This window comes from Felis catus, chromosome X, assembly GCF_018350175.1.
Source record: "Felis catus isolate Fca126 chromosome X, F.catus_Fca126_mat1.0, whole genome shotgun sequence".
Taxonomy (NCBI): Eukaryota; Metazoa; Chordata; class Mammalia; order Carnivora; family Felidae; genus Felis; species Felis catus.
Genome location: NC_058386.1, coordinates 27,903,691 through 27,931,281, shown reverse-complemented (window position 1 = coordinate 27,931,281; position 27,591 = coordinate 27,903,691). Strand labels below are relative to the sequence as shown.

General features: G+C 35.3%; 1 protein-coding gene across 13 annotated transcripts in view; it reads left to right on the top strand.

Annotated features, from left to right (window-relative positions):
• DMD (dystrophin) overlaps positions 1–27,591 on the top strand; it is a 2,379,610-nt gene that overhangs the window by 1,189,588 nt on the left and 1,162,431 nt on the right. For all 13 annotated transcript variants that reach the window (XM_045050793.1, XM_045050788.1, XM_045050791.1 and 10 more), the window contains 3 exons: positions 406–543; positions 3,308–3,460; positions 4,326–4,508. In XM_045050793.1, the coding sequence (XP_044906728.1) occupies positions 406–543; positions 3,308–3,460; positions 4,326–4,508 (474 nt within the window). The remainder of the gene's footprint in view (positions 1–405; positions 544–3,307; positions 3,461–4,325; positions 4,509–27,591) is intronic.

Here is a 27,591-nt window from a genome sequence, read left to right as displayed (position 1 = left end):
ACATCCAATATTCCTGCATGGGCTGATTAATATTATAAATGACAAGTTTAGTTCACTTCTCCAAACTGGTTTAACTTCTAGATATGCCCTAAGAAATCAAAACCACTTGATGACTTGTGTGAAACGATGAAATAAGTTACAACCCGATCTTCCTACACGTGCCCCCGGTCAAGTGTGGTCCTTTTGAACTAGATGGGAGGAAACTTCCTCCTTTTAAGAGCTACAGTAAACCACTTAAAAGAAAAAAAAAAAAAACTATGAGCACAGTATCTTAGAATAATAGTCCTGAAAGTTTAAAATTGGAATTTTTTGTGTGTGTTTCAGTAACATGTCTTATTATCTCTGTTAACGATGTACAGCTTTTTAAAAACCAAAATGAAGACTGTACTTGTTGTTTTTAATCAGAGTGAAGACAATGAGGGTACTGTAAAAGAATTGTTGCAAAGAGGAGACAACTTACAACAAAGAATCACAGATGAGAGAAAGCGAGAGGAAATAAAGATAAAACAGCAGCTGTTACAGACAAAACATAATGCTCTCAAGGTATTAGAGCTAAAATTATAATATACCTTGCCTGTGGGTTTTTTTTTCTTTCATATGTAGGGTAAACTATATTGTGCATCAATAAAATCTGCTTAAGAATCTTAGTCCCCAGAGATACGTTTTTTCCTGTTTCAGTGTGTGCGCTTTATTTAACATTTTTGAGTGGTGTCTTTGATTTTGAAAGATGTGTTACTTAAAAATTTGTGGGTTTTTTGCTTAGATTTTTCTTGGTGGTGATTGAAAAATATTAACATGCTTCAGTCACAGTGTTTATACATTTAATTTTCTAATACAGTTTTTTTATGATATTTTTACGTCTGTCTTGCAAAACCTGGTTAACTGCCAGAATAACCAATTTATATTTTTTCAGGTTTTCTGCTTCCTATAGTTTACTGATTTTACTTAAAGTAGTTCCAGTCTTTTGGTAACCTAATATGCATTTAGTAAGGCCTGGAATTCTACTTAATTTTTTTCAATTAACTTCATTTTGCCTTTAAGAGAGTCGCTCTTTGCAACTGACTAAGCATCTACAGAGTCTAATTTCATTTATATAGGAATCCTCAAAAAGAAGCTTAATGTCCTTGAAGAAAAACTGGCCCTCTCATGTTAACCAGCGGTAGGGGATAGCTTCAACCCCCATGTGATTCACATGGCTTTGTGCAGAAAGGACAGAATAGGGTTGTTTTTTTTTTTTTCTATAATAATAATTAGGAAGTTCTTGACATGAGACTGGACATGTGAAGAGTTTTGTGAAATAACCTTTAATTTTTTTAATGTGCTTTTCAATATTCCGTATTGGCATGCATGGCTGATTTTCTAATACTGTTAATTGCCAAGCTTTTCATTGTAAATCACTCGTATAGAGCTATGTAGCTATGTGGGTAGATCCACCTACTAGGTGGATGAAGTCTGCTTTCACTATGCAAATAAGAGCATAAAACCTTTCCCCATATAGTCAGACAACCAAATAAACACTGCTGAGAATGTAATTACACAATATTGTGCCTGCAAGGAATCCACAAGGAAAGTCTAATTGGCCAGCAGGTGTTCTGAAGGTAACTGCTGATACATATAGTAAATAGAAAAGGCCTCTTCCTTGAGGGAGTGCAAGAGCAAGCCATAATGTGCTCAGAAAAATCAGAAAGCTGTGTAATTCACACACTTCCAACTGTGACCAAGCTTTCAGAAGCATCTACACTGGTCATATGATGATACGTGTCCTACTGAACAGCAGTGTTTAATGGTTATCTGGCATATCTCTAAAGAGATCTATATAATGTCTCTAAATATCTTTACACATTACACAGCACCTTGTGCTTAGGGAATGAGAGGAGTTTCAGATTTTATGACCACAAGCCCTTTCTCTTGGCCAAGATTTGAGTCGTGTCACGAAGAAGACATGGCTCAGCTCTCGTTCGCGTGGCTGTATCTTGGTACCTTTGAAAAAAGCAGCATTCCATCTGGCTCATCCCAGGCATTTATTACCTCCACAGGAGGTTTAGAAATTCAACTAAAAATGTAAACGGCAGTAAATTTTACATCCTCAGTTTTAAACCAAATGGAGAACGAAATTTAGATCACTCTTGCAAATAAATATTAAAAGCAGTTTTGAAAATGTATTCCACCTGCCAAACTACTCTACACCATCAAATTCAGTAACTATATTATCCTTCCAAAGGGCTCCAGTTCTAGTCCTTATGAAATACTTCAAAGAAGGTCAGAACGTTCCAAAGCAATGAATATTTCAGCAATTCTTTGATATTCATTATTTTCTTTTGCTCCAGTTAAATCTGTACATGAAACCCTAATTGCTACTGTTCTGAAGAAATGAAAGCTGTATTCTGAGCTCTTATGTTCCCTTGTGTTACCATATAATGGCATTATAACAAATTCTATTGATCGGGGAAGACATTGGGTGAGCTTGTAAGGAACAAGATGATTAATTTCCCCCCTTTGTTGATTTATTAAGCAGTTGCCCTTATTTATCTCATCTGGTTGATTGGAAGCCATGCACTTTCCCTTTTCTTTTTTAACTAATTCATCATTTTGCATTTGGAACATGAGTTGATATAATAAAAAAAGTTGGCCATGCAAGCCTCAAAAGAGAAAGCATTTTTGTAATAGTTGTCATTTTCATGTACACTCACAGATATATCTTTCACACTTCTCTCTATCTATCTATATATAGAGAGAGAGGGAGAGCTCAAAACAATTTACATGATAACTCAGATGATTTTATATTTCTAATCACAAAATATTCACGGCCTATGAAACTTTTTGCAGGGGTTTCTAAAACCGTGAATGTAGTTGCTTGGCTATGTAAACTTAAACTTTTATTGACGAACCCGGGGCTGAAGATCTAAATTTTAGATTTTTTACCTGTTTTAAAAGTCAAATATAAACTCATTAAATGGGCGCAAATATGTAGTTAATTCATTTGTATTCATATACTAAACTGTTTCACATAGACTACATGATAATATAGTTGACTCATTTACTCAATTAAATATGAGATTTCTCAACAAATTTGAACATGCCAGGAGAAAATACTTTATGTGGGTTGTCCAGTTTTCTTAGCTTTGTCTTAGTAGGTCCTGCCACACGAATACCTCATTTAATCATCTATTTGTATATTTAGCATTTAAATGTAAATTTAAGTAAAGCTGTACAAGAAGATGAGGGATTCAGTATTTTTAAATAACTGCAGCCAGAAGTGTCCTATACATATATATTGATATTGTAATAATATCTGCACCATGAACAGGATTTGAGGTCTCAAAGAAGAAAAAAGGCTCTAGAAATTTCTCACCAGTGGTATCAGTACAAGAGGCAGGCTGATGATCTCCTGAAATGCTTGGATGACATTGAAAAAAAATTAGCCAGCCTACCTGAACCCAGAGATGAAAGGAAAATAAAGGTAATGTTGTTTTAGAATGTCAATACTAGATTTTATTGCTACAGTTTAATTTCTTTACCTTAACATGGGTGGATGATATTTGAAATTGTTGCTGTTTCCTCTTTTAGCGTGCTCTCTGATTTGCTGCATTTCCTCGTATTGTGTGTTGTTTTAGTAAATGTACTGTATTAAGTGTTTTTCAATTGACCTATTGTTGAATGAATAAAATGTTTTATTTTTAGACAATGTAAAATGAGTTAAGAAATGTCGTATGTTTCCTGGTAAAATTGTAATTGACTCTGTGTATCTTTGTTCCAGATGAACAAATGACTTATCGGTATATGGACGGCTTCTTTCTCATGTTAGCACATTCATTTCATCAGAGCATCTTCACACATCAGTGTCAAATCTCTATAGATTTATTTGCATATTGTCTGAAGATGTTTTTTTTCCTGTTATTATTTTACACTTTTTATTTTGCTTCATTCTCTGTTGAGTTCCTCAAAACTTTTAAAAAAGAAAATAAATAGCCACTCACCCTCTAAATTATATTCTATGTGGATGGTCCCTAATCAGTAATGAGTAGTCACTTCAGTTTGGGTCAACCCCAAAACACTAGAGGAATTGAGAAGAAAGAAAAATGTTAGATCAATTTAAATATTTCCTTAGGGAGCATATCTAAAACTGAGCATTCAAAGGATAACTGAAATACCATTTGGATTCTTGGGTGAAGATGACAGTGATGGCTTCCATATTTGTAAATTACGGGAAATGACAATAAAATGACAACAGCCTAGGAGATTTCTGAGAGAAGTATGTGCTGCTTGCAGGTTGGTTGATGTGGTTAGCTAACTGCCCTGGGCCCTGTATTGGTTTTGCTCAATAGGAAATTGATCGTGAATTGCAGAAGAAGAAAGAGGAGCTGAATGCAGTGCGTAGGCAAGCTGAGGGCTTGTCTGAGGATGGGGCCGCAATGGCAGTGGAGCCAACTCAGATCCAGCTCAGCAAGCGCTGGCGGGAAATTGAGAGCAAATTTGCTCAGTTTCGAAGACTCAACTTTGCACAAATTGTGAGTTGTTACTGGCAAACCCACGTATGTGTTTGCAACTACTACTCTAATAACAGAGGCCAACTAACAGGAAAAGACAACCTGGGTGCAATTTCAGGCTTCTAATATGCATTCTGCAAGTGAGTAGTTTGCCCTCGCTTTGGGCTTCGGCAACAACTAGCGGTTAAGTTTTCAGATTAAAAACACAAGAAATTAACAGCACGGAGGAAACCGCCCCTTTATCAAAAATGAAAACTACATCTTAATTTGTTTTGCCACATCATTTTTTTCATAACATTGGCAATGTGAATTTGTCAATTGATCATACATTTACTTTATTTCAGTGTCTGATCCAAAAATATGTATTGCTTTCCTGAGACCATCCCATGCTAATTTTACTTTCTTAATGTATACATAGTAAACAATAAATCTCTTGTGAACCATCTTCTTATATCAACTTGCCTAAGAATCTTATGTCATTGACTTCAAGAATAGTAGTTTAGTCCTTGTATCTGCCCTAGCTACTTAATGGGTTAAAAGGCTTTTTAGACTTGGCTGCCTAATAAGATGGCTTATAACTGACAGCAGATTGGATAATATCAAATATTGTGACTACTGAAATATTACAAGCCAAAGGGAAAAGGAGCAACTGTTCTTTGAAACAACTGAATGGAAAGTTTGTGATTTTATTTTTAAAAAGGCAATTCATAATCATAAGCTTGGTCTTCATAGTTCTTTTTTTGGTAATAAGGTATAAACCATAGAATTTTTCAAAAAATATTTTTGTTCCGATTCTGAGATACCATAACATGAAGAGGAATGGTTACTGCTATGTAATTTTGCAAAAATAATGCTCCTCACAAGACAAGTGTGTCAAAGTCTGGGAAATAAGGATTTATTATTCGGTTGGGTTGAATCACATGAAGCCCACAGATATTCCATCATTTTTGACCTATGTAAATGACAATTTCGCTGGTTTCAACCTTCAGATGAGACTTTTTTGGGAATTTCTTATGGGTTGATTCCATTTAATTTGGCATATTTAAAAAATATGCCTTAGATGACGTAACTTTATTTTATAAGTGTACAATTTTGTTAATGCTGCTTATTAACCAAGGGAAAATACACTGCATATTATTGTTGATTGTATTTACACATTAGAAAAATCCATGAATACACTGCCTTTGATGAAACCCAGTACCCTAAGATTTAATAGCCACTGAATATTCTGAGAAATTGGAAGAAGTAATATAATATATTGCGACTATATTACACTTGAAGTCCAATTCCAGCTGATTGCACATTTCAGCCTATTATCCTTCCTGTTAGATGTTATGAACATAATATGTCATAAATCACTGAAGCTTACACTAACAGAAAGCCTGTGTGTATGGATACAAAATGAATTGAAAGATTAAGGCAACCATAAAGAAAATTCAAGTAAAATATTTTCTCTCAATTTAATAGATCATTCAGGGGCAAGTCTCTTGCTTTGATTTATCTGACTGCTAACTAATTTCTCCATTCCAATTTTCCCATATCTTGACAAATCATATATGCAGGATTAATTTTTTTAGAACCTGGTCCAGGTAAGTTATAAACATTTTATAGTTAAATAGACACAAGATCAAAAATCTCCACAAACCACCCACTCAAAGTGTCATTATGCCTTCATACATAAAAGGACTCTTAACACGTATTTGTAAAGCGTAATGGTGGTTGGTAAAATCAAGTAAGGATTTTTTTTGAACCAGCATAATGTTTTAAAAATCATACTAAAATGCTATGATACATTTCCTCTTAAACTTTCTTCTTGATTTTATATCTGAGAGATCCAAAATTCACAAGGTGCCTAGGATGGGAAAATATTTTTACGTGAACTCTGGTTTTCTGTGATCACAGAAGCAATAACAATACGTATGAAGACTAATCAATTTAATACTACAGTTATATTTGGCTTTGAATTTTAATTAGGACTAAAAGGTGATAGAGAGGGAGAGATCCAAGATGTATCTTTTTATTCCACTGATTACTCATATATATCGAAAAACTGATGGGGCGCCTGGGTGGCGCAGTCGGTTAAGCGTCCGACTTCAGCCAGGTCACGATCTCGCGGTCCATGAGTTCGAGCCCCGCGTCAGGCTCTGGGCTGATGGCTCAGAGCCCGGAGCCTGTTTCCGATTCTGTGTCTCCCTCTCTCTCTGCCCCTCCCCCGTTCATGCTCTGTCTTTCTCTGTCCCAAAAAAAAATAAACGTTGAAAAAAAATTTTAAAAAAGAAAAACTGATTTCACATGTCTGCAACTTGGTTAGAGTCATCTTACCCAATTTTCATACACTGAGGCCATTTGAGATTAGCCACGAGTGAACAGCTTAACCAGGAGTTATGTTTGGAATAATCCTACAGTGGCCCCGATCCTGCACAGGTAGTCATAACTTCAGTATTCTTTCTTTACTGCTCCCTGGTTCTTTTTCTCTTGCTCTCATCTTTCATTCTCCCCAATGTCCCTTTCTGTTCTCTCTAGATGTAAATTCTAGACTTTGTTTGATGCAGTAATTTTCAGTTAGTCTTTCATATCTTAGGAGTAGCAATTCAAGATTGCAGGTGGTACTATAAAGTGCCTAACAGTTGAGAGCTGTGTTTAAAATGTGAAGTTTATTTTCCTTATTTCAGAGATAAAGGCTCAAAAATGGACTAAGCAGTGCACACTTTGTGCACTTCAGGAAATATGTCCATGTCAGAGCTACATATGGTCATAATAAAGCTCAGGCAAGGCCTAGAACTTTGAGGGAACGATCAGGCAGCCCTGGGCCAGACAGGCATGTAGACCAAAGCAGAGTACCAAGGGTCACCGGATGATGGTCCTCAGGACAATCCGAGAGACCGTAGAGAAGGGAAAACAGATTGGGAGGAATCCGAGTATTCAGGAGGTTGAAGCCCCAGTCCTAGTTAGGAATAGAAGACATTTCTAATATGCTTCCTGTTGTCTTGAGACCTGGCTGCTCATTGAAGACCAAGCGATGATTGTAAACTGAACATAAGGAATTTCTCCGTAGGATGTTTTGTAACACCTGCGTGGCCTAGTAAAAAGGCCACTTTCTGGGGTGAACCGCCCAGAATATGTATCCCAGTTACTCTGTCTGCTAACTGTATGCTCATGGGCAAATATCTTTCAGCCTGATTTCTCTCATCTGTGCCATGGGAATATGGACTTTTGTGATAATGAAATATGGCGGTATTTGTAAAACACCTGCTGTATTGTAAGGGCTCAGTGGCTTAAAATTTTCTTTCTTCTTCTTTCAGTTGAAACTGGAAGAGGGACATGGTTTTTAATTTTTTAATATATATATATATATATATAATATAGAGAGAGAGATTTATAATGTTATTAGCAACAGATAGATATATTTTGTTCAATGTAGGTTACAGAGTAGATTCCATAATCCTTGAACAGGTAGTTTTATGTAGAGTCACAAAGTATTTGCAGGAAATTTCATGCAAAGCTGGTGATTGTACCCCCTGAAGGCATAATTCCCCATAAACACGTCCATAGTACCCTGTCTAAATTCCTATCTCCTACAGAAAGGTAGAGAAAGAGGTAAGAAAAAAACCGAAGGCTTTGAAAATTTCTTAATGGAAACTTATGTGTAATTTTTATTAAGCATAATTGTAGCATTTGAAAGTTAATCTCCCAGAGATCTAGATCATGCAGCCAAAAAATTGCACAAAGTACCGCCACAATCCAGGGCTGGTGTGGAACTCCTAAGCAAAATTAGGTCACAGACTAAAATTATAATGGTTAAGAAAAAATTCTTTTCATAAATTATATTAACAGATGCCAAAAAATAAAAGAATGCACATCTGAGGAAATTAGACCTAAGACAACAATCAGGAAAGGACATTAAAATAAGTGTTTATGGAGTGCCGGGGTAGTTCAGTTGGTTGAGCGTCTGACTCTTGATTTCAGCTCAGGTCATGATCCCAGGATCGTGGGATGGAGCCCTCCGTTGGACTCTGTGCTGAGCATGGAACCTGTTTAAGCTTCTCTCTCTCTCTTTCCCTATGCCCTTCTCCCCCACTTGTGTGCTCTCTCTCTCTCTCTCTCTCTCTCTCTCAAAAATTTTTTAAACATGAGTGTTTAAACTTTTTAAAGTGTTGTATTTTTTTAATGTTCAAAAATATTTTTAAAAAGAATGGAATGGAATTACTACAATAAACACAAACCATTTTGCATAGGGAAAAGGAAGATTGGAAATAATAACAGGTCCAGAGATTAAAATATAATTACTAAAATAATAACTCATAGAACTTTTTAAATAGTGGATTCATTAGAGAAGAAAAATGAATGCATTAATTGAGCGATGCTGAGGGTAATTTTGCTTTGCTGAAAATACTGGTAGATGCAGAGAATGGAATAAAAAAACTCAGATATATGCCTGAAAAGATTTCCAGACTGAAAAAGTAGAGAGCCTGGGAAATAGAGAATATTTTATATAAATGACTGACATTTAACAAAATTGAATAAATCTCACTTTACTTGGGTCCTCAGGTTGAATAAAGGTCAGCCAGTCTGGAGTATGTACGAACAAGTCACACCTAACTAGGTGTGAATGAAACTCAGAACATCATTGATGAGGAAGGTATTATAAAAGCTACTGAGGACCAAAGAAAGAATACCTATGGGGTGACAAAATTGACCGTAGACTTTTCATCAACAATAGATATTAAAAGACAATAGACTAATATCTTCATGTCCTGTAAACTGTGACTTAAGAGTGAAGGCAAAATATTTTCAGACATACAAGTATTTTCAGATCAACAAAAATTGTGAGAATCTATTACCTATATATTCTTGCTGAATTACTAAATGTTCTAGTATAAAAAAGGAGCATGAAGCCAGATAGAAGGAGCAAGCTATATAAAGCTGTATAGAATACTATATATAAAGAAGGATTTTTTTTCATTAAATCTTGTACTCAGCCACTAAAATTGTAGCAAGCACAGCAAAGGAAAACATGGAGTGCTAGGAGAATGTAGAAGTGATTGAACTCAATTTACAGGAGAATACAATAAACAAAAGGCTCATTCTGGAAGGTCACAACAAGTATAAGGTTTGTGCCTAATGTTTTCAGTGTGAATTACTGTCAATTATCATGTTTCTAGGAAGCAAAAACAAAAACAAAAACAAAACAGAAACAAAAAACATAGTGAACCTTTGGAATAGGTGTATATACATGACCTGTCATAGGAATAGGAGCAAAAATAATGCACACGTCTGAGCAAAAGTTGGAAAATGAATGTTCCTTTTCTTAAATACAACAATTCCACTTGCCCTGAGTATCCTGTGGCTTCAAATAACAAGTAAATAATGCTGATAATCAACATTTTATATCTAAGAACTCTTTATTCGCCTTCTTCTTTTGGGTGCCTAACAGATGTGTCAAGCATAACCGAGTGAAGAATTAACTGGTTGTGTCCTCCATGTAATTTGGCTCCTACCAAGCTCACTGGTAAATTACCCTGACACTTCCGTCAAAAACCCAGACATTATGCACAATTGGTCTTTTCTCATGTATTACCCATGTAATTCATTTCAAATTCTCTTGGTTCTTCCCACACAATACAGCTTTAACTTTAATCAGACCACTCCTTAGTATCTGCATTGTGGAAACCCTAGTCTACAGCATAATCATCTCTCATCTGAGTTACTTCAGCAGCCCCTAATCTTTGCTTCCAGCCTTTCCCCACCTCCACTATGATCTTTCTGGTGAAGCCAGACTGCTCCTAAAGCATGAGTGAGATTCTATCAAGCCCCTGCTGCTCATTATCCTTTCAGTGCAATCTTGTGAGCTCAAATCCTATACGATTTGATTCCTGCCTACCCTAATATTCCAACTTTATCTCCCTTTTTGCCATTTTTTCTGTCACAGAGGCACAACATTTCTCTCCATACTTAAACCCACCGACACCGTTTCCGTTTCAGGGCCTTTATATATGCATTGTTTCTTCATGGGCTATTTTTCACCTAGATTCTTATGAGGGTGCTGTAGTGTAGACACCCTTCCATTTAGTGACAAATAAGCATTTCGTAGAGTGTTGATGTATGATCTGGACAGGTAATACTTAATAGGTTTTTTTTGGCATTTTAAAGATATTTTAATACTTCGTATAAGTATTCGTTTCTATTGGGATTCTCTAGAAGAAAAGGGAATTACTATATTGTGAAGGATAGCTTTTAGTTTATCAGAGTAAATTGCAATAAGATGTGTTAATAACGTTAGAAGTACACATTTCTAAAATATACAAGTTCTTGAAGAATTGATAGAAAATTAATTTTTAGTAGATTTACTTTAAGTGCCAAAGAAATATATAAATTAGTCCATATGTGATAATTTTGTAAGACGACAGCACTTTCCTAATGTGAGCATTCCTCCGCTAACTTAAAAATTGTTTGAAGTTGAATCGAACTTTACCTTTATAAACAGCTTTCACATATATCTAGTCTGTTTCCATGAATAATGCCTCTTGAGTATTATTTTCATTGTCATTTTACAGTCAAAAATGTAAATGAAGTTAATTACATTTATCGAAGGACATGTGTAAAAAGTAGAAGGTACCACGCTTGAACTCAGTGCTTCCTGAAATATGGTGGAAGTCATCCAAAACAAAGAAAAATATCTAGCGTCTCAATAAGTTTGAGAAACACTGAATTAAGCAAAGTTCCCTTACTCCAGAACTTGGCAGGGCTTTTGATATGCAAATGTGATTATGAATTTCTACAAGGGGAATAGATTCTGCAGACTTTCACATCTGGATAGTTGCAGTACAAAAGGGGAAATTTCATTTCGGTTTTATGATAGGATTCCTGCGCGAGTGGTTGTGAAGGACTAGTGTTCTTCAGGAAAAAAAAAATTGGGAAAAGCTTCACTGTACTAGCATGATTTTGTTACTTTGGATTTTCTTAAAATAAAACATTGCTTCACGAGGAAAGTAACCACAGAGCTGTCATCACTGCATGTAAAATAACGTCTGAACCTAGATTTGATATTCCATTACTCATTTTTTGGTATATTTGCTCCTATCACATAATGACAACCAATTAATTTTCAGACTAAGGAGGAAACATCCTCTTTGCATAATTGCCACATAGATATTTTTTTTCTTTGCCTTGAAATAACAACAAAGATTGTCAGCTGCTAATGCAACATCCTTGGAGAATTTGGGAACATAAATAATTTTCTTAGAGACAGAATGTTCTTTAGTAAACAGACTTGTGAATATAAAAACCTAATAATTGTTGCTAAGGGAAATGAACCAGGAGGTAGCTGCTTATAAAGTTTCTCCCTCTCAGCTTCAGTTCTGTGGTAACATATCACAAGAGTTCAGAAAGAAATCAAATAAGTCAAGATTCTTTGTCTCCTAGATTGTGCCATTTCTGTAGTAATTTTTTCTAGTCTCCAGTTAAGGAATAGAATCAATTTAATCATTGTTTGGTAAATAGAATATGTTTAGCTAGAATCACCTTCCAGGAAGATGCCAGACTGACTAACTCCTTGACCCCTCTTTTCAAATGTAAGGAAATTCTGAATAAAATATAATTTTTAAAACGTTTTAAAGACATAGCTGAGCTCAAAATATCAAATGGAAACTTCTTCCTTCACTTTGCCATAAATAAGCACATTATCTCATATGATGGTGAATCTGGATTGTGGGTCCACTGGTTAGGAGAAAGTTTCAAAGACCTTTTGCACACGTCCTTATACAACATCTAGTATAGAGATGTAGATGAAAACCCTGTCTAAACATAGAAACTTCAAGGTCTTTATTCGACATGTAGAGGGGAAATAGATAAATCCTATCCACAAGCCAATTAATCTGCCAAGGATTCTGGCTAGAGAAGAAAGATCTTTGATAATTAAAACTGAGTGTGGGAGGTCTGAATTTATATACTAACTATAAGCCTCTGTATTCCTAAACTGAGAAACTTGCACAAAATTGGTCCCAATATTCGTGAAATCTGCAGAGTCTTGTCACAGAATCATGCAGTAAATCATTCTTTTCAGAGTCCCACAGACACACAAAGACTGAATATTCGTTCACAGCAAAATATTATAACCCATATGAAGAAATAAATGCATGGTCACTTACAGTCATCTAACATCATGGTCAAGAGATTTAGTACTTCATGAACTTAATAGAAAACCATCACATATTCTAAAGTAAATATGTTGAAGTAAGCAAGGAATAAAATAACCATAATTTATAAAACCATTGTACCACAGAAAAATACACAGGTATCTATGATGGTCACACATCAACTAAAACTTGTAGAAACCAAAAATTAGTCATTGAAATAAAAAACTAATTATATGTGTTCAACACATAATTCAACAAATATGAAGAGAAAATTAGAAAGTCATTATGGTACAGCGATCAGAACATACCATGTAAAGATAAAAAATATGGAAAATAAGCCAAACTGAGAACAGAATTAGAAGCTTTATGACTAATTGCAAAAGGAGAGGACCAAAAGGATACAGGAGAGACAATATTTAAGGGACAACAACCAAAAATTTCACAGAACTTAAGAAACACATGAGCCCACAAACTGAATAAATACATTGGTGTCCCCACCAAGATGAATTAAAATAGGTGTGTCAAAGCATAGAGAATATGTAAATACCTTGAAAAGAACAGAACGCATATGTATGTCAACAAAATTGACTTATTTAATTGAAGGTTCTGATAATTTTAAAAATCTCCAAATTTCTGTTGGATTAACATTGCAAAATCAAGACAAGGCCACTATTTTCTTTTAATCAGAGAGAGAGAGAGAGAGCGCACAAAAGGGAAAGGAAAAGAGAGAGAGGGAGACACACAATCCGAAGCAGGCTCCGGGCTCTGAGCTGTCAGCACATAGTTTGATGTGGGGCAGGGCTCAAACTCATGAACTGCGAGGTCATGACTTGAGCCGGAGTCGGACTCAAAACCAACTGAGCTGCTCAGGCACCCCAAGACAAGGCCACTATTTATAAAATAGGTTCTACCTATGTTAGGAGAACTGTTATTTTGTTGTAATGTTTATACTTGGTGCAAAGAGACGTAGCATTATATTCTGCATCTCTCATCCATGCAATGTAGACTAGATATTTGAGCCTCAGGATAAATTTAGTAACTTGTTTTCTAACAGAATTAAGGGAAATAATGAACCACCAAAAATGTTGAAGGAGTTCCAGAATATTTTTTATTATGGTCACTGGCTTGAAAGATCATATGCGCAAAGGTTGGTGTCCAGAGTCCACACTGCTAGGTATCCTGAAAAATGAAGAGCCAACTTCACACAAGGAAACAAACAGCAGAATACAACTCCCAAAGAAAAGATAATGAATGAATGAGATACAGAATGCAAAATAAACGTGTTAAATATTTTTAAAATAGTAATAGTTTGCATCAAAAGTAGGAATTAGGGGCAAGAGACAGTAATAAATAATGATCAGGAAGTTTTGAAAGGAATGGAATAGAGCTTCCAGCAAATGAACAATGTAATAGCTTAATAATGCAGTTGACAAGAATTAGATGAAATAGAACAGGGAATTAGAAAATTGGAAGATAGATCAAATAAATGCCCTCAAATGCATAGAGGTCAAAATAGAGAAACATGAAAAAGAATTACAAGAAAGGGGATAAGAAAGTCAAATATACCTGGCAAGAATGGAGAGAATGGATAAAAGCCAATATGTGAAGCGACAATTGCTTATGAATATCCAAAATTATTGAAAGTCTTCATGATCAGGTTGGAAATCAAGCAAACCTCAAGGAGGAAAAATAAAAAAATACACCCATCTATCCTCATAGTAAATCTTATAAGTTCTAAAAATAAAGAGAATTTTCAACACAGCTGAAGAGACAGATTACCTAGAAAGTAATGACATGTATAAATGACAGCAGATTTTCAAGCAATGAAAGTGCCAGAAGGTGGTAGGATAATGTCTTCAAAAATAACGAAAGAAAAACCATCTATGAATCTAGAATTGTATACTTCTAGAAACCTCCCCCCTGTTTAAATAATAGTGAAATAAAGATCGTTCCAGCCAAAAATTGAGCAAGTTTACCAGTAGGCCATTCTCACTGTGGGGTCCTCAGGGTTGTTGGGTTTTGTTTTGTTTTGTTTTGTTTTAGAATTAGCCAGGATCACCATTATTCAATTATCAATCAAAATACTTTCAAGTTGGGTTAAAATAATTCTATATCCCGAACTTTCACTAAACATTATATCATCTTTTTCTGCGTTAGTAAATATAAGTTCTGCAAACATTTGTGAAGCCTAGATAATAATCCATGGCATGTTTGTTGCTCCTCGGGGCTGTTTTTTAATCCGAAGGTAAATGATATCAGATGGAAGATTTGAGATGCAAAGAATGATGAGCAAAGAAAAGACTAAACAAACGGAGAAACTAAAGAAACATTTACTATACTTAAAATTGTCTGATAATGTATCAAAACTCAGAATGAACACTGGACATCAGTGACATTAAAGTAGAGAGGGAGATTGCCTGGAGTTCTTCCCCTTGTTCACCTCCTACTTTTCTAGATGTTCTTTGTCAGCCTCTGTGGGTGGTACCTCCTTCTCTACAGTTGAAATGCCTCAGTGCTCAGTCCTTGGACATTTTCCCTTTTCTATTGATATTTCCTGCTTTGCTGTTTTCATCCAGTCTCAAAACATTAATGTCAAGTATAACCTCACAACCCACCACATTTTTATAATCAGACTGTTCTCCCCTGAGCTATAGTGGCGACACTGTCATTTCAAAGTTTCAAGTAAATATCTAGCTTTGTTTTCCTTTACTTACTCTCAACGCACTCAACACACACGTCGTCTAAAAAGATCTGGTGCGTGTATATGCTCAGCATGTTCCAGTGGATTCCCGTCTCTTTTCAAGTGAAATCCAAAATCCTTACATTGATTTCGAGGGATATATGACCTTGCTCCTTATTACCTCTCAGGTCTTACCTCGTGACACTTTTTATCTCCCGTTCACTCTGTTCTGCCTACATTGGCCTTTTCGCTCTTGCTGGAACATGTCTGGCATGCCCCCTTTGCATTGCATCCCTCACACCTAGAATACTCATCCCCCAGATATCTTTGCAGACCCCTCCACCTTTGCCTTCAAGTTTTTACTTGAAAGTGTTGTCCTCAGTGAAACACATACATTTGCTCAAACCCTTCCCTATTTATTTTTGTACATAAAACGCACTACCAGGAAACATTTACGTATTTCCTTTCTTCATCTTATTATCTATCTTTCTCCCTAGAGTGGAAGCTCCAAAAATGTAGGAATTTTCTTTTTTCCCACTGCTTTATCCTCAGAACAAAAAACAGTGATTAGCAAGTAATAGGTGCATGATATATATTTCTGGAATGAATGAATGAGTAAAATCATTCTAAGATCTTCTTAATGCTCAGAGCCTAGACAAAAGTTTTTTGTGCACGTTCATAATTTTAAAGTAACCATTATCACAAAAAAATACAGTATAAAGTTTCTGACGTGCAGAGAGAAAAAATAAATACAGAAACTATTGAAATAAGTGAATAATCCAAACTGGATACTGGGGCTTAAGAACATTAATTGAATTGCCCAAAATTTCTATATTAACACAGGACTTTGGTTTTCCTGAAACTTTCCATTTCACAGCCCTTACTGCATATAAGGTAAGATGTCATTTCCATTTAGTATTTTTCTGAGTTTAAATAAAGTCACCGTTTTATAAATAAGGTTCGTATAACATGTTACCTCAGAAACATTACCTTAAGTGACTGGGTCTAAATAGCACAATAAGTTAGAAATATTAACATAAATGTGCTTTTATTCATACGCAGTTTTTTATAGTTAGGTTATGGACATATTAGGTACGTAATTCTGTATGTTCATCTTTTGAATTAAAGTTAAACAACTACAGTCACAATTTATTTTGGTGTCAAATATGTAAATAAACAAAGTTGCCTTTCTTACAGTAATATACTGTATCAAATTTAGCGATCAAGTGGATATTTATCACAATATTCAGGAAATATTGATGGTAAACGTATCAATAATATATTTTTCATAAATATTAGATATAAACACAAAATCTAATCTTATGCATTATTGATATACACAGTGTTATTCTCTGATTTTAGCAGTAAATTTAGGATAAATATAACTCATTTATGGCATCAGAGTAACTTTTTTCACTAAAATAAATATTCTCTTCCTTGGAATGACAATAGTTGAAAAATGATTACATTTGGTAGAACTGTTTTATAACCATTTACTATTTCTCATTGTGAATAAGGACATTAAGCAAAATTTATCTTTTGTTGGTCTAATGGAAAATAAGTGTGAATATCAGTTATCTTTTTGAGAGATAACACAGTTATCTCGCATCCTATAGGTACACCACACTAGATTTTTCAGAGTATCTCTAATCCTTAAAAACAACCTAAACAGACCAAAATTTGTTAAGCAACTTGCCTGAGTTCCCATAAAATTAAGGGCAAGGATTCCAACATCAGGGTATAGTTTAAATTATTATGTTAACAGAGAGGTTTGTGTTGTCTCTTGGACAGAGAGGTATTGTTTCCTTATATTGGTTTCTTTCCTTTTTTATTTGTTTTTAATGAGAACCTCCTAATAATTATAAGGGTGCAGTGAAATCAGAATTCCATACACTTACTGGGAGTCTGTAAAGAAAACTCAAGTTTTATTTTGGACACAGTGAATTGGCATCTCTTTCATTTAATAAACATTTATCTAGTGCCTCCTATGTGCCAGACAACACAAAACATAAAATAACATTGGCGAATCCATGGCAATCATACAAAAGACGTGATATTTGATAAATATAACTCATACAATGAAGAGGAAAAAAAACTAGGAGAATTTATACACAGCAATTTGACCTCCGTTTGCAACATAACAATAAAAAGTGTAATTTTCTCCAATCTAAATTTGCTTTCAAAATATGGAACACCAGCTGGAAGGGAGCTCAGATGGCTTCTGCAGTGGGGTTGGCAATATCCTTCTGAGCATGCCCGGAACAACTGGTTAAAAATAATTAAATCACTTACACCATCTGTGAATCATTCTGATTCTTCAGTGATTACTTAAGACTCTCATTGTATGGAACATATTCTTAGAACAGATGAATAAAATTAATTCAAGTGCATAGCTTTCCCAAGTTTGATTTTCATCAAATAAACAGATACAATGCCTTCAAGTTTGCCAAATGATCTGATATTTCTTCTGCCCTCTTTCAAGAGCCAATGGCTTTGAAATCTTAAATTGTAATTCAAATGTCATTTTATTTTAAACAATACAAATGTGTTTAATCACAGAGACTTCATTATGCAACATAATTTTCTTTTAAAAATTGCATAAAATTTCCCCTTTTATTTGTTTAATCTTCTGAGTGCCGTACTCAATAAGTAATAGGCAGCTGTCTAGTAAAGAATTAATTGAAAGTCCAGGTGGATTGCATTCGCAGATTTAACACCATATGCTACAATCATGAGTGAATTTTAAAAACTTAAATTGCTATTTTAATTCATGTAAAGGAGAGGAAAGCTATATTTATTTAGCGGTGAGTAATCCTTGGATTAAAGGTGTGTGGATAAAATGAAAACCAGGAGTTCATATCTGTACAGATTTACAATGTTTATATTACTTTATAACTTAAAGGCATTCTTAGCTGTTTAGCTAAATAGCAATGCATAAGAAATCCAAGAGAAATCCATCCTTTGATGTCCAAGAGAAGTCAATTGGGAGAATTTCCAGGAGATCTATGCAAATAGTTTTTCGTAACAGTTAGGAATGTGTGGGTGGCAAGTTATAAATAAATGTGTTGTTTAACAAATACAGTAATCTATCATGTTTATAACTACCTTTTCATCTCTACAAAATTCAGATCCTGTACTGTGATTAGTACCTAGCCACACACACACATGAAGCAATAGATTAATATCATGAATACTCTAGCTTCTTGACCTAATAGATAGATGATAGATACACATGAGTATTTCCTACATGGGAAACTACTTTGAGACATCTAGAGTCTTTGCTATATTAGCTTCCTTAGTGAAAAACAACCTCTTTAATGTACTGCCACAATGGCCTCCTCTTCTTCAAACTGGCAAAAATGTCTTCCATTTCATAGTCTTTGCAACTGTGGTTTCCTTTTCTTGGTACTTTCTGGATCTTTGCCTCCTGATGTCCGCTCATCTTGCAGGATGTAAAGCAAATATATCCTTCAACATCCTGTCCGATATAGTCCGCAACATCATCTTCACCTCCTCCATCGTGCACCACTGGCCAGATTGTTTTCCTTATAGCACTTAGCATGATCTGGAAATGTGATGTTTATTTGTTTATTTGTTTGTAATTTGTCTTCTACTGTTGGAATGTAGGATCCATGAGGGCAGAGACCTCGTCTATCTCGTTAACTAGTATTTTTAATATAAATAGATTCTACCACAGCCTCTTAGATAGATACGCATTCCAGAAAAGTGTGTTGAATAAATGGAAGAATGGATCTTCCTGTAGAATTTCCTACAGTTCAGTTATTTGCCCTGTATTCTTAGAACATTGGTGCCCCAGTGCCAGTGTACCATTATCTGAAAGTTTTCACTGGTCCTTAGGAAAGGCGAAAAAATAAGAGCAGATGTGTTGAGCTTTTCATAGAGCTAAATTTATACAAGAATTGTCCTTTGTTTGGAAAGTTTGGCTGTCTACAGTTGTTGGTGGGTTGGAGGAAGCACTAAAATAGCCTTTCTTTCATCTTTATTTTTTGTCTTTTTTTAAATGTCATTACAATGTCCTTTACTAGAAGTTAAATAAAGTCTGGAAGTTTGTGAGGTTTCCTGACATTTTGGGTAGTATTTTATTGACCTCTGAAATACAGTCTAGGAACCATCCATTTGGAGAAACTTATTCACATGAAGGGGTACCATTCCTGCCAAGTATCTATGTTGGTTGCTTGAAATTTCAAGAATGAGAAAGGAAAGCTCTAAGATTCATGATTACCTTTCATTTTTATGGCCTTCCAGGTGATAAATACTCTCTCAACAAGCATTATCCCCCAGAATAAGTTTCTGAAATTTCTTTTGTCACATGTGAAAAACAAATAAGAACAAATATGGGAAAAGGATGGAATTAGGGTATCACAACATCTGTCTATTATGAATACTTGACATAAAATAAATGTACCAGAACAGCATTTGCTCATTTGTAAATATTTTTATCCTTTGGATTTAAATTCTTCTTTTGCTTGTTTTAGAGATATACAGACTCAATAATAGCATCATTTAGTCGTCCTGTTTGGAATCCTAAAAAATAAAATGAGTTAGTTGCTGTAACACAGAAGTGTTACCTTTTTTTGTGCTTTATCAAAATTGAAAATTGAAAACATGAAGTTTCCAAATTGGGAAAATGTCCTGCACTTACATTGATATGCGTGTTTTCCTATATTCTTCATTTTCAAATCAATGGCTATAACAAATACTTTTTGATTTACACATTGCTTTTACATTCATCATTTTAGTTAATGTTTATATTTTAAAAAGTTTGGATACAAAAAGTCAGCAAATCAGCATTCTGAAAAGTTGTGAGGAGTGAAAAATTAATATGGTTTGTTTTTAATTTGGCGAAACACTTCATTTTGTACATTATTTTACACAGAGTTTTAAGAAATAGGAGCCCTGTTAAGAGCTCAGTTAATTATCTTTTTAAAACGTATGATCTAAAACTAATTTAAAAGTGATCATGTGAATTTGGTATAGTTTCTTAGAGTTAAAACTTGAAGATGCGCTAGGCAGAACAGTTCAATTTTATATTGGAATTCTTGCCTTGGGAAAATACAATGGTAATTATTTTCTGGAACATTGACAGAGAACAAGCTATTTCAGAAAAAAACTATCTTGATTGTAAAGTGGAGCACATTAAGCCCAAGGTGTCATTAAACTCACAAAACCCTCTGAAAGAATTGAGCATAATCTTTGGTGAGGAAAAAAATGGTTTTGTTCCGTGATTATCATATTTTAGAAAGTTATTTATAACTTGGCAAAGTATATTCTTTTAGAAAATAACATTAAGCATAATAGTTTCTATATACACACAGCAACTCATTCATTCACAGGTCAGAAGGACATCGTTATGAATTACGTGGAACACAGCCAAGAATCAGGAAAGGAATAGAACAAAAGGCCTCTGGCATCTCTAAGTTGATTCAGTAAAGTTCATGAAGTCCAAAGCTTACTTAAGTTTCTTTCCGAGAGGAGTATTCAGGTCCTTTTTTGAAGATTTTTTAAAAACTCATTTTGATTACCAAAACAGTTCTAATAAACATAATTATCTTGTTCTGCTACCAGTAGAGACCAAAAGGGAAAGGGAGAAGAATAAATGATAGAAATATGAAATAATAGCTGCAGCCTGGATGTGAAGCAAGGAAGCACCTATATGTAAGGACATATGGGCACATGGCCTTGAGAAACTCTGTAGCAGAGCATGACCTGGAAAGGGAGAGGAAGAGAGATTATCTGTGTATATTATTCTTTCTTTGATTTGGTTTATACTTAGTGTGATCATTTAATTATTTCAGCAGTTTATGCTCCCAATAAAATTAGGTTAAAGAATCATGAATCTTTTATCTACTAAATGTGAAAGTGTTTAGCACATAATGGCATATGGCTTCCTAAATCACAAAACACTGCTGCCAGCTGATCTATCTATCTATCTAAATATCCAACTACCTGAATATATTTCATCTGTGTATGCCATGTGTGTGCACATATACATAGAACTCTGTTTAAATATCTACACATAAATTCATGTGTATATACTTATAAATGTTTGCAAACAAAAGTTTCCTTAGTAAAATATACACTTTGCCTTTGATAAAAGTGCCTGCTAAGCTCATCACGATGATAATTTTTATAGTTGACTCTCCATCTTTCAGTCAAGTTCCAAAGTTGTCTTTTGTAACTTTATGCCTTTTATTACAGCCATATAAAATAATTGTGAGTATTTAAAAGGAGAATAGACTGTGGCATAGTTATCAAACTCATGGTATTTGGAATTAGGTCATATGATTTTGTAAATACTAGTGTTATATCTCAAGGTTATTAGTATCTCTCTAAATCAAGGTCATTTAGATAAAGGTAGCCTCGTATGTCGGGCCAAAGAAATAGGAATCTCCTGAGCTTAACAAAAGTAATTTAGAATGCAGAAGAACCATCGAAGAAGCCACTTTTAAATTGCAAAACAAAAATCTGCCATTTTATTCATTGTTGTAAACTTAGCTAAATAACTGCTTTGGCTTGGGAATTTTTCTCACTAGTTACTTTTATTTTAACTCATTGTTTAAAATTGAACTCTTCAGTTCAGCCAAAATAGATCTAACAGTGGATGCCCTTAATTTAAGAGCACAGTTTAACATTTGCCCTTAACGTTCCTTACTCATTGTCAGGAATCTCACACACCAAAAAATAATTCCCTTTTCTTCATGTGAGAAACCAGCCCCATTCACTTTCAGGACTCTTTTGTCAAGTAATTGCACAGTGAGGGCCATCAGTGTTGTTTCCAATGATAATGTAAATTTCTTTGAAAATACATTCATCTTGCTTTCTTAAGCATTTGTCTTGGTCTGTTTCCATAACGTTCAGAGTCAATTAATAGTATATGCTTTCTGGACCGTCTCGGTGTCTCATTTTATTGGTCCTCTGACTCTTGGTTTTGGCTCAGGTCATAATCTCATGGTTTGTGGGTTTGAGTCCCCCATTGAGCTCTGTGCTGATGGTTCTGAGCCTGCATGAGATTCTCCCTCTCTCCCTCTCTCTGCCCATTCCTGTGTGCTCTCTCTCTCTCTCTCTCTCTCAAAAATAAACTTAAAAAAAAAGAAACCCTTGAAAAACAGTATATGCTTTCCTGTTGGAATTAAAATTAAGAAAATAGTACATGTTTTCCTACAGCTTTGGTTGAAGTGGCAAACAGCCTGTTTGGTAAAGTCACTTGGAAGGAGCTGTGACTACTCTTAAACAGCTTACATAAAGATCTTATTTACCATTGCAAACTGTGTCTTTTTGCTTCTATGGTTATTTTAAATGTAATACAATAATAGTTTAAGAGTTCAGTATGGGGGCGCCTTGGTGGCTCGGTGGGTTAAGCGTCCGACTTCGGCTCAGGTCACGATCTCGCGGTCCGTGAGTTCGAGCCCCGCGTCGGGCTCTGGGCTGATGGCTCAGAGCCTGGAGCCTGTTTCCGATTCTGTGTCTTCCTCTCTCTCTGCCCCTCCCCTGTTCATGCTCTGTCTCTCTCTGTCTCAAAAGTAAATAAAGCGTTAAAAAAAAAATTAAAAAAAAAAGAGTTCAGTATGAAGTATATAGTACTCTCCATTTCTTCCTTCTGCCAGTCTATTCCTTCTGAAATAAGAAATGTTTACAGTTTAGTAGTATCTTTTCATACTATATTCTGTGATTCTTAACCGTAAATTATATATATATATTCCCATTTTTTTAAATATTACCTCATTCTGTACATTTTTTTTTATTGTCTAATGTTTATTTACTTTTGAGATAGAGGGAGAGTGTGGGCAGGAGAGGAGCAGAGAGAGAGAGAGAGAGAGAGAGAGAGAGAGACAGAGAGAGAGAGAGAAGCCGTAGCAGGCTCTGGGCTGACAGCAGAGAGCCCAATCTTGAACTCACAAACCATGAGATTATGACCTGAGCTGAAGTCAGGTGCTTCACCCACTGAACACCAGGTGCCCGTATACATGGTTTTTAAATAGAGCAGTCCATCAGGGACATTTTTCTAGGCAATGTATACTGATCTGATGCATCCTTTGTAACAGCTTTAGAAGAGGAATCAAAGTTTATTCTATTATTTTCCACATTTCTGGATTATTAGATTATGATAGGAAAAGGTGACTTAAAATCTCTTTTTGTCCTTTTTTGAATTTCTTTGTGGATATATGATCTTTTTAATATCCCTAGAATATAAAAGAAGAACATACATTTTCATTTTGTATAAAATGTGGATTAAGCTTAACTTGTTAGTTCTAAACAAATCTCTACTCTTGGTTTTGTTTTGTTTTCTTTTTTTGTTTGTGTGGTTTAGTCATCTTGAACCAACAAATTCTGAAAGAGGTATGTGGAAGCTACCAATTATAGCTGTGGTTTTATCATATTCTCTTTTTATTTCTAGTAATTTATATCCTATTTAGGATGCAGCCAAATGCTGGGGCACAGCAGTGACTGTTACACTCTGCATTTCCATTTTACTAGTGCTTAGGTTCTGATTTTAACAGTCTTTCACCCCACTATTTCTGTGGTTTTATATCCAAATTAAATGAGAACATTGCTCTCCCCACCAGTATGATTCCCTCAGCAACTCCTCAGTCTTTCAAGCCAAGATAAAATCCTTCAAAAATCAATAATTCATAATTTTAGTTCCTAACTACTCTTGTTTTCCCATTCTAGTATAACTTATCTCGTTGATGAGGTCATGTGATCACTCAAATTACACTGAAGCTATTGTTGTTCTATTAAATTTAACAACAACAACAAAAAACTCTCACAGAGGTTACTGGTCATCAATTTTTTTGTATTCTTTATTTCCTCATTTAGAAATCTTTATTATAATTTATTTTTCATTTGGCTGCAGCACTTGAGAAATTTCCTTCTAAAAAGTATATAAGGGGGAGATTGTGTGGCTCAGTCACTTGAGCATCCTCTGGATTCTGGCTCAGGTTATGATCTCACAGTTCGTGAGTTCGGGCCCCATATCGGACTCTGCACTGACAGCATGGGACCTGTTTGTTATTCCCTGGCTTTCTCTCTGTCTGTCTATCTCTCTCAAAATAAATAAATAAACAAATAAACATTAAAAAAATAAAAAGGATATAAGGATATATACCCTTTAAATACTTGTATTTTTAAAATGATCTTTCTATTGCAATTGTGATGATGGATTCTTTGGATAATAACAGCATTCTTTTTCTAAGTTTATTGATTTACTTTGAGAGACAGCATTGCGTGCACACATGTGAGTGTTGGAGGGGCAGAGAGAGAGGGAGAGACAGAATCCCAAGCAGGCTCCATGATGACAGCACAGAGCCCGATATAGGGCTGGATGCCATGAACAGGAGATTATGACCTGAACTGAAGCCAAGAGCTGGATGCTTAAGAGACTGAGTCACCCAGGCACCCAAGTAACAGCATTCTTTAATCTTTTCCTTTTAATTATTTATATTTATTTATTTACTTATTTATTTATTTATTTAACATTTATTTATTTTTGAGAGACACTCGAGAGAGGCAGAACATGAGCAGGGGACGGGGGGGGGGGGAGAGAGAGAGAGAGAGAGAGAGAGAGAGAGAGAGAGAGAGAGATACAGAATCCAAAGCAGGCTCCAGGCTCTAGGCTCTGAGCTGTCAGCACAGAGCCCAACGCAGGGCTCAAACTCACGAACTGCGAGACCATGACCTCAGTCGGATGCTCAGCCGACTGAGCCACCCAGGTGCCCCATAATCTTTTCTTTTAATAGGGTTCTGCAGGTTATACACCACTGTCTTCTACTTTTCATTGCCATCTAGCTGCCACTATGTCCTAGTTTCCATTGTGGCCAATAGGAGGTCTGATGCTAGTCTCAGTTTCGGTGCGTTTGTATTTAAAGTGTTCTCTTTATCTCACACTCTGTAAGTTGCTCCCCACCCTGTCCCTCAGAGTTGAAAAATTTTGCTAGGGTGTGATTTAGTATATTTCTAAATATGTTTCTTTAATTATTCTTTAACCCTTCTTGGTACTTGGGTAACATTTTTAACTTCAGCAAATCAATAATGTTTTAACTCAGGAAAATTTTGTCTTATAGTTATTTTAACTATAAGTTATTTGAAATATTTAACTGTCTCATCTGTTCTGTCTTCTCCTTTAGATATTTATCTTCACTACATATTATATGTACTAATTCTATCCTCTGTGTCTCTTATTGTCTCCCTTAGGATTTCATTTTCTTTCTGTTTTTCTCTCTGTTGTGAGATACTTTCTCTGGTTGGTCATTCAGAACCCACGTTTTATTTTTAGCGGTGACCGTTCTCTTTTCCAAATCATCTATTGAATTAAAAAAAATAACAGGTATCAGGCTTTCTGAGCTCTTGTGTTTTTTTAAAGCTTGTCATTTCATTTTTATTAAAGCTCTTGTCTCTTTCTTCTAGTATACGACTTGTATGGACTGTCAGCTTTGTTTCCCTTTTTCAGTCCCTTGTATGTACTGAAAGGTCTTGTGTTCTTTGTGCTTAAATTAAAGGGTGTGAAATTGTTAGCATAAATGTAAGTCAGGTTTGTGGGTTCTATTATATACTGCTGATTGAGAAGCAACAAAAATAATAGGAGTATTTTTTTTTTCTGGTAAAGAAAGGCTTAACAAGCCACAACCTCCTGGAATAAGTATGTATAAGAAAGCATCCTGAGCTTATGAATTCGAGGTGGGGGCTAAAGCTGTCCTGTTATCTAGTACAGCCATTGCCCAGTAATGCCTTCATGAAGCACACAGGCAGGTACTGATTCCTTCCTCTGTCAAATAAGTGTTGTTGTTAAGTCAATTGTCTCCCACAGATGGCCCCGTATATACACCTGGAAATCACCAGGTTCATAGTTTCCATCCCAGACTGTGCCAGAGGTTCAAATAACCTTTCAAAGACTATCAGTTCATGATCTTCCTGTGTCCACCTTCCCCTCTTTTCCTAAAATCTGAATCTCTGATGCATGCATTCTTCTCGAGTCTAGTAGTTAGTCATGGTTATTTTGGAGGTTGAGTCTACTCACCTGTGAGGGAGACAGAAAGTGTGTATATTAAGGCACTATTCTCATCATGTCAACATTTCCATTTTATTTGTATGTATACGCACATACCTGTATACATGCATAAATTATTTTTAATGTTTATTTTTGAGAGAGAGCGAGAGAGAGCACAATGGGGTGAGGGGCAGAGGAGAGGGGGGACAGAGGATCCAAAGCGAGTTCCATGCTGACAGCAGCGAGCCTGATGTGGGGCTTGAACCCACAAACCAGAAGATCGTGACCTGAGCCTAAGTCAGACAGTCAACCCACTGAGCCACCCAGGTGCCCTTAATAATTGTTTATTTTGAGAGAGAGAGAAAACACAAGCGGGGGAGGGGCAGAGAGAGAGGGACAGAGAGAATCCCAAGCAGGCTCCATGCTGTCAGCCCAGAGCCCGACGTGAACCTCAATCCCACAAACTGTGAGATCATGACCTGAACTGAAATCAAGACTTGAACGCTTAACTGACTGAGCTACTAAGGTGCCCCCATAAAATTTCAACAGATAAATCCTGCATATGTAATTTGTAGACTTCACAGAGGTGCTTTTATTAATTAACTTAATCAGAGTTGATGAGACTACTTAGAGACTGAGGTGCTGTATATACAAAAACAAAGTATGTCAGCAGTTCAATCAAAACAGATGTAGTATGACAAATTGACTGAATTTGGACTCTTGACATTTTAAATTGGATTTAGTAGCCAGTCAAAATCTCCTTTGTGAGGAAAACTGTCAATCTAGATATGCTACAACAATTGCTTTCTGATATATAGTAGTAGTGTTAAAATTTTTCACACACGAAGATCCTAGCTTTTGCAATATTAACTGTCTGTATTATTAAAAATTGAACACCATGTTATAATTTATTCTTATCAGCAACTAAAATCTTAATTGTGTTTCCTTTTAAATAATTTAGATTTAAATTTAAATAGTCACATGTAGCTAAGGACTACCACACTGGGTGGTCAGTTGTACGCATCTTCACTATCACATTCTTATTTTTTATTTATTTGTTATTTGTCATTTATTTATTTACGTTCTTACTTATTTTTATTTCTTTCTTCCATTTTTTTGCTTTCAATTCTAGTTAGTTAACATACAGCGCAATATTGGTTTCAGGAGTAAAATTTAGTGATTCATCATTTACATACAACACTCAGCGCTCATCCCAACAAGTGCCCTCCTTACTACCAGTCACCCTTCTAGCCCATCCCCCACCCATCTCCCTCTGTCAACCCA